Source organism: Limulus polyphemus, unplaced genomic scaffold, assembly GCF_000517525.1.
Source record: "Limulus polyphemus unplaced genomic scaffold, Limulus_polyphemus-2.1.2 Scaffold5372, whole genome shotgun sequence".
Lineage (NCBI taxonomy): Eukaryota > Metazoa > Arthropoda > Merostomata > Xiphosura > Limulidae > Limulus > Limulus polyphemus.
Genome location: NW_013670982.1, coordinates 61544 through 68726, shown reverse-complemented (window position 1 = coordinate 68726; position 7183 = coordinate 61544). Strand labels below are relative to the sequence as shown.

The 7183-nt window shown below is 31.0% G+C and overlaps 1 protein-coding gene across 1 annotated transcript in view; it reads left to right on the top strand.

The window, feature by feature from the left end:
- LOC111089149 (DNA primase small subunit-like) overlaps positions 1 to 3089 on the top strand; it is a 5069-nt gene extending 1980 nt beyond the window's left edge. The window contains exons 2-3 of the mRNA XM_022401065.1: positions 394 to 626; positions 2581 to 3089. Of these exons, the coding sequence (XP_022256773.1) occupies positions 394 to 626; positions 2581 to 2600 (253 nt within the window). The 3' untranslated portion in view covers positions 2601 to 3089. The remainder of the gene's footprint in view (positions 1 to 393; positions 627 to 2580) is intronic.
- Positions 3090 to 7183: the final 4094 nt, after the last annotated feature.

Here is a 7183-nt window from a genome sequence, read left to right as displayed (position 1 = left end):
AAAAATAGACTGTTCATGTATTATTATAAGTTACAAATAATTCAAAGTGGAAAAATAGTTTTTCTTTGTTTTTAATTTTGTTAAGTAGGACAAATTTAAGTAATGGCATAACAAAAAAGAAGGCTTTAGGTATATGACTAACAAATATATTGTTTGTTTGACGGAAATGTATTGATAAGTCTCTTGGTGATGCTAAGGTAACGAGCGATAAAGGAATAATTTTGAAAATATTAAATTAGTCAGGTTTTTTTACTTTTAGCTTTATGTTGATGATAGAAAAATAATTTTTAAGTGCTTATGTCAAAGCTTATATTATATTAGTTTTCAGTTATGAAAAAAATTTGACCAGTTATATCTAATTCCTTAATGAACAAACCTGTTTTTGTTTTCTAGCCAGTTGTGTGAAGAGATCAACGTGTACGATGCAAATAACAAGGCCAACCAGGAAGAAATAATGGATCACTCAACCTCTGATAACGATACTACCTCTTCACAGGAGGTTAATCAGAAAAAGTCTAAAATAAAAGATTATAAGAAGACTAGCCTCATCCATGCCATAAAAGTCTTTGAAGAGTTTGTTTTGGAATTAGAAGCTTCATGGAAAGGCAAACGTTTGGAAATGAATGGTAATTTATCTTAATTGTTTTGCTGTTTTATTGTACTATAACTGTTTAATTACTGAAAGGAAAAATATTTAAATTACAAAATTAGAAATAATTCCTGGAACTTCTTGTTTTAATCTCCATTTTTATTTTTCTGTAGGTATATTTTAAAGTGAAAAGCAAGGTTATTTCTAAGATTCTGTCTTTTTTTTTTATTATGGTATTTTTTTCTTTGTTTATAAAATCAATATTTTCCCCAAAATAACCACAATGTTATTGGTAACTTGGGAACATTACAAGAAAACTCACCCTATAAAAGGGACTGAAAATATTTAGGTATTGACAAGATGGCTAGAGATCATTTTTATCAAATGCTATACATTGCTGCATTTTCAACGTACTGAAATCCATAAACGTCATGTCTCACAACTTCTTGTATTTGCAGAGCCTATTTATCACTTGTTCATTAGGCACTATAGCTTACATAGTTGAAATCTCCTGTTGGTATGGCAATGGGCCCTTCTAGCATGCTCAGTGTTCTTTGTTTGAACACACTTGTTGTTTCCTTACATAGAAATAGTAAGTTGTAACTGAAGCTTTAGTTGTAGTAATATAAAGTAATTAATGTTTTATTACACTTGTATATTATTACAATTATTGTTGTTTCCTTACATAGAAATAGTAAGTTGTAACTGAAGCTTTAGTTGTAGTAATATAAAGTAATTAATGTTTTATTACACTTGTATATTATTACAATTATTGTTGTTTCCTTACATAGAAATAGTAAGTTGTAACTGAAGCTTTAGTTGTAGTAATATAAAGTAATTAATGTTTTATTACACTTGTATATTATTACAATTATTGTTGTTTCCTTACATAGAAATAGTAAGTTGTAACTGAAGCTTTAGTTGTAGTAAATTAAAGTAATTAATGTTTTATTACACTTGTATATTATTACAATTAAAACGTAATTAACGACAAGTTAAGTTTAGTTAAGGTGTTAAATTAGAGACACGGACATGACAATTCTACCTGCGGCAGTGCCTCGCCTGACCTGACAGGCTACAGTTGGTATTTTCTATTTGAATGACACCTTCTATGACCCAAAGGCTAAAGAACCAGGTTATTAGGCCCCAAGATATAGGCATAGCCATCTCTAAATTAAAACTTCTGGGCAACCAGTGAGCTGTCTGTTATGTGGCTACTTAGAAACAAACAGGATTGAGTGTTGCAGATATAACACACAGCTGGAAGTGTAGTGCAGCAGCATATTGTAGCTAGAGCCTTGGACCTTTTGACCTTTAGCTCAATACACTAACCACTAGGCCTTGCTCATCCCAATTTGTAGAATAGTTTAAAAAATAGTGCAGTACTTACAAATAGAACCTGTTAATTAAAACTTATAAAAAAAAACTAGTAAGAAATGAGAAGTATTATGTAAGCATCATCATAGAGTTTGTCTTTCACATACTTTAAACTTTTGTCTACAGTAGATACAAGTACTTTTTTCACCTTCCTTATTTTAGGGCAGTTGAGTAAATGTTACATTATTCTATACTAGGGGAGATGGCATGTTTTTCCTCGGGTTAAGATAGCTAACTCAGTATTTTTACTGTACAAATCATTATGGTTGTTATTTTGTGGGAAAAGGAGTTATTTTACTTCCTTTCTTTTTAGTCATGACTTTACACAAACGTCTGAAACAACAGTTGATTAAACAATTATTTTTTTTTTACAAGGCAAAACTGTAGCATTGCTTTCAAATAAACTAATTTACATTAATAATTCATTTTTGTATAAAATTTTAATGTTTGTGACATTTGTCTTAATTATTAGAATTACTGAATAGGATGAGACAAAACTTTTATAGTTATAATAGAAATACTTCAATATTATTGAAGATTTATAAAAAAAACCTAACACATTAGATTGAAGATAAAAATACTTATTACGCTTATAAAGTGCCTCTATTTTCTAGATATAAAAAGAGAATTCTGAAGATAGCACCCTTGTAAAATTGCACTTGTGACTGCCAATATAAAAAGATAATTCTGAAGATAGCATCCTTGTAAAATTGCACTTGTGACTGCCAATATAAAAAGAGAAATCTGAAGATAGCATCCTTGTAAAATTGCACTTGTGACTGCCAATATAAAAACGAGAATTCTGAAGATAGCATCCTTGTAAAATTGCACTTGTGACTGCCAATATAAAAACGAGAATTCTGAAGATAGCATCCTTGTAAAATTGCACTTGTGACTGCCAATATAAAAACGAGAATTCTGAAGATAGCATCCTTGTAAAATTGCACTTGTGACTGCCAATAGATTGGATTTCTGAGAGAATGTAATGTTGACAGTGCTATGTGTTAGAATAAGTATGGTAAGCTTTTCTATCAAACACATGTTTATGTATAAAGAATGTTTTTGAAGTAAATAGCAGTTCAACTTTTTGTATTAAACTAATTGAAATAAAACTGTGAGATAGATTAAAATAAATATTTTTTATATTGTAACTTGCCAGTTATATTTGTTTATAGAATTTAATAACAAATAATGAATTTTCTGTGGTTTGAATAGAAAATATCGGTTTTTGACTACATGTCGGTGTTTGACGTTTTGGTGACTGCAGTATTCTATTGTGGTTGTTCGGCTAGACAATCATCTCTTTGCTCCAGTAAAACAATAGCTGTTGATTGATTTTTAAGACTGTTACAATGCCCCAATAGTGAGAAATACCCAATTTCATACACATATGTCTTGAATATGGGTTACATCAAAATCAAAATTTTTAAAGCCAACACAAAAATACCAACTATTTTTACCAACCATAAATATTTACTAGAAGAGCTACTTGTAAGTATATAAAAAATCTGTCTTTGACTTTATTAATAACTTGCAACAAGGGACCATTTGACAGCAAGATCAAACTCCACTCTTCCTCCTGGATATCAATATAACATACAGACAACAAGGAACGACTTGATCCTTCAAGGTGGTCTTTGTAAACCCATCCCTGAGAGAAAAAAATAAAAAATCTTAAATCCAGTTTGTATTTTTCAGGAATCCATTGATTCCTCTCTAACTTCTTTAGAGTGCTGGCTCCCACTGCTGCTCACGATAACTCATTCCATAAGCTAATCATCTGTTAAAAAAATTAAAGCTTCAACTGAAGCACAATTGTCTTTTCCAAATTTTAAACTTGTGCACTTTCATTCTGTTTTGTCCACAAGATACAGATGCATCTTTGCTGGTTAAGAGCTAACAGTGTTCTCATAGACTTGGTTTGAGAATTATAACTAATGAAGTAATTAAAAGCTAGGTTACAAGTCTTCTCAGTAGGGTCCACATTTCTCCAGATTTGCTACATTTTCAAGAAAATCAGTGTTAACATGAATTTATTAACAGTTTTTTATTAATAAATAATTCAAACAGGAAACAATGGCAACATAAAACTATAACAAATAATTGTTTCTTCCTTAAAACAACTTTAAGTTTATGTACACAAAAGGATATTAAAAAACAACACTTAAATCAACTTACTAATAAAATATTTTTATATTATTTAGTGTGACCCATTACTTTTATATTTATATTCCTCCAAGTTTCAATATACTCAATCATAAATACTCCTGCAGTTCTGGTTTTCAATTCAATTGAACTCTCAATTTCTATTTGAAAACCTTGAATAAAAATATTGGTTAATTGTTTTTATCTCTTAAAATGATGGAGATCATATTACTTATAATATTTTGCAGGAAACTTGTATTTTTCAAATGAATTAGAGCTGAAAATAATCAAAAGAATCTCTGCTACGTTTTTTGAATGCTAAGAGAGGGGAAAGTGTTAAGGAAAAGTTAGAGTTTGATAATACCAAATATAGTAAAATCTAGCATAACAGCATTCCAGACTCTAAATGTTTTGATTTGTTTTCAGGACGAACCTATATCTTTTCCAAAATACTGAATTTAGTTGTATTGTCTGGTTGCCAGGGAAAACCGCATAATTAAAACTGTATAAACATTAATTCCTAATGTAGTAATTAAAGTAACACAACCTATTTATGCAGAAATTATTTCCCATCCAATAAGATTGAATATATTAGAACCATGACTTTCATAAAGACATTTTATATAAAAAAAGAGCTTATTAGCCCATCAAGAATGTCCCTTCCAGCTCCTGACTATAACCACCCCTTACTACTCATGTATTCATCCAATCTTTTCTTGAACTAATTTAAATTTTCTGTCTCCACCACCATTGAAGGCAGATCATTCCAAAGCCCAAACACTCCGTTAGAAAAGTAATACTGTCTAAACTGCAGACGATTACTATGTTGCCAAAAGTTTTACTTTTGGACCCTTGTCCTATTGTTTTCACTGCTAAACACGAAAAAGTTGATGAATCTATGTTATCCGTACCCTTAATAATGTTAAGTGCCTCAATCAAATCCCCTGTGACTCTTCTCCTCTCCAGAGAAAACAAGTTTAGAGATTTTATCTCTCCTCACAGGACAATCCCAGGTATAATCCTAGTGGCTCTTCTCTGAACCTTCTCCAACAATTCAATGTCCTTCTTGAGGAAGGGAGCCCAAAACTGTACACAGTACTCTAAATGAGGCCTTACACGTGATCCATGCAGTTAAACAATAATATCCTTTGTCTTGTATTCAATATTTCTGTAGATGCTACTCAAAATCCTATTTGCCCTATTGCCAGCTACAACAACTGTTTAGATGACTCAAGTGATTTTTTTTTATCACAACACCAAGATCTTTTTTCTTCAACCATAGTACTTAATGTATTCCCATTTAAATTGTAACAATCATTTGAATTGTGAAATCCTATTAGTATCGCATTACGTTTTGGATAGTTCAACTTTAGAAAGGTCTGTGTGGTATTTTTGTTCTTATTAATCAATTAATACAAATACACAGCTCTTTCAACGGGTGAAATAGTTATTATTTATTTATACTAGTTTTAATCTGTCTGAAAAACATTAAAGTTTTGTATGATATTGTCGATAGATGGCGGTATGGTATACTGCATTTTGTGTCTATAATCCGTAATTTCTATAATTATATAATCAAGAATATGGTACCTGATGATGACCAAACCTTGTCGAAACGTTGTACATTTGCTGTTATGTTAAACTTATATTAAAGTTTTTCTCCATTACCTATTCAAGCCGTCTCCAGCCATTATTAATCAAGAATCAGTTTAAATATTCGTACAGCCGAAGAAAATTGTAAATTCTGTTCATCCTATCACCAGGTAATATTACATATATATTAAAAACTAATTAGCTACAGCCTTTTTTAGTATATAGTAGAATAAAGGTAATTTAATAATGCCAATAGAATAAAAATTAAAACATTATTCTTCAAATTTCCATGTGGGATTGATTTAAATCTACCATCCCACAAATAGCTGTTTCAAAACTTAATATTATTCGTTAGTTAAGTTCGTAATTCTTAAAAAGCAAGTAAATTATTTTTTTTTGTCGGACGGTACTGAATTTCTAAATGGGTTTGTTTTGTGGTCAAGCCTGCGAATAACCTATAAATGCAGTATTTTGTCAATAAATAATTATCTAAATTTGATGACGAGGAACCCATTTTTTAGAAAGTAAAATAGAAAATAATTATCTAAATTATTTCTCTGCTTCTATTTTCTTATTTCGTCTGCTTATTAAGTGTCTAATGGGAAAAACAGTTAAGTAGAACATAGGTTGATAATTTTTAGCCTATGCTAAAAATATTTTGATTTTAACCCAGAAGGGCGTGTGATCAACGTTTTGACCAATACCTTCACCAGAACCTTAGAAGTGTTAAGGTTTGTTTCTTTGTAGTTAAACACAAAGCTACAGAATCTGTTCTGTGCTCACCATTGGTATTGAAATACGAATTTTACCATTATAAGTTCGCAGACTTACCGCTGAGCCACTGGGGGGCGAACTGTTATATAATAGATATGTTCAAACATTTTTTCGACAGTGTTCTTTAATCCAATATTTCATTTATGAATATTGTAAAGATAGTTACAATAAGAAACACTGATTTCCTGGATGTTTGTGTTCCCAACTTTTTCTGTAAAATCCAGAATGTACTGGATTATCTTTTTTTGGTGCTAAGGAAACCTGTGTTTACGTAGTTTTCTTAACAGTCACTGTCAATAACCATGATCGATACAAGTCTCGTTACAACACTATAGAAAACTTGCTTCGACAGCATAACGTGTTTTTCGACGTCAAGTACTTTCGAATCACGTTATTGCATAAAAAGACCGCAAGAGGTCAGGCGTATTGAGCTACGCTGACATCCAAGTAATATCCGACCACCGTTGCTGCTTGTGAAAAACACACAAAAAGTACCAGAGGTGGTTCAATTGCATCACAAAAACTGCGGTACAGACAAACAAAAAACAATGACGGGGGTGGTGGTGGTGGGGAGGTTGAACAGAATATACTCAAGATACACAAGCATTATAATTCATTGTACTGTCTATTTCACATAAGCCATACTAGTTGACTGACTAAACTTTCCTGTACACGAATGTGCTCAAAAGTTACGAACTTTATTTT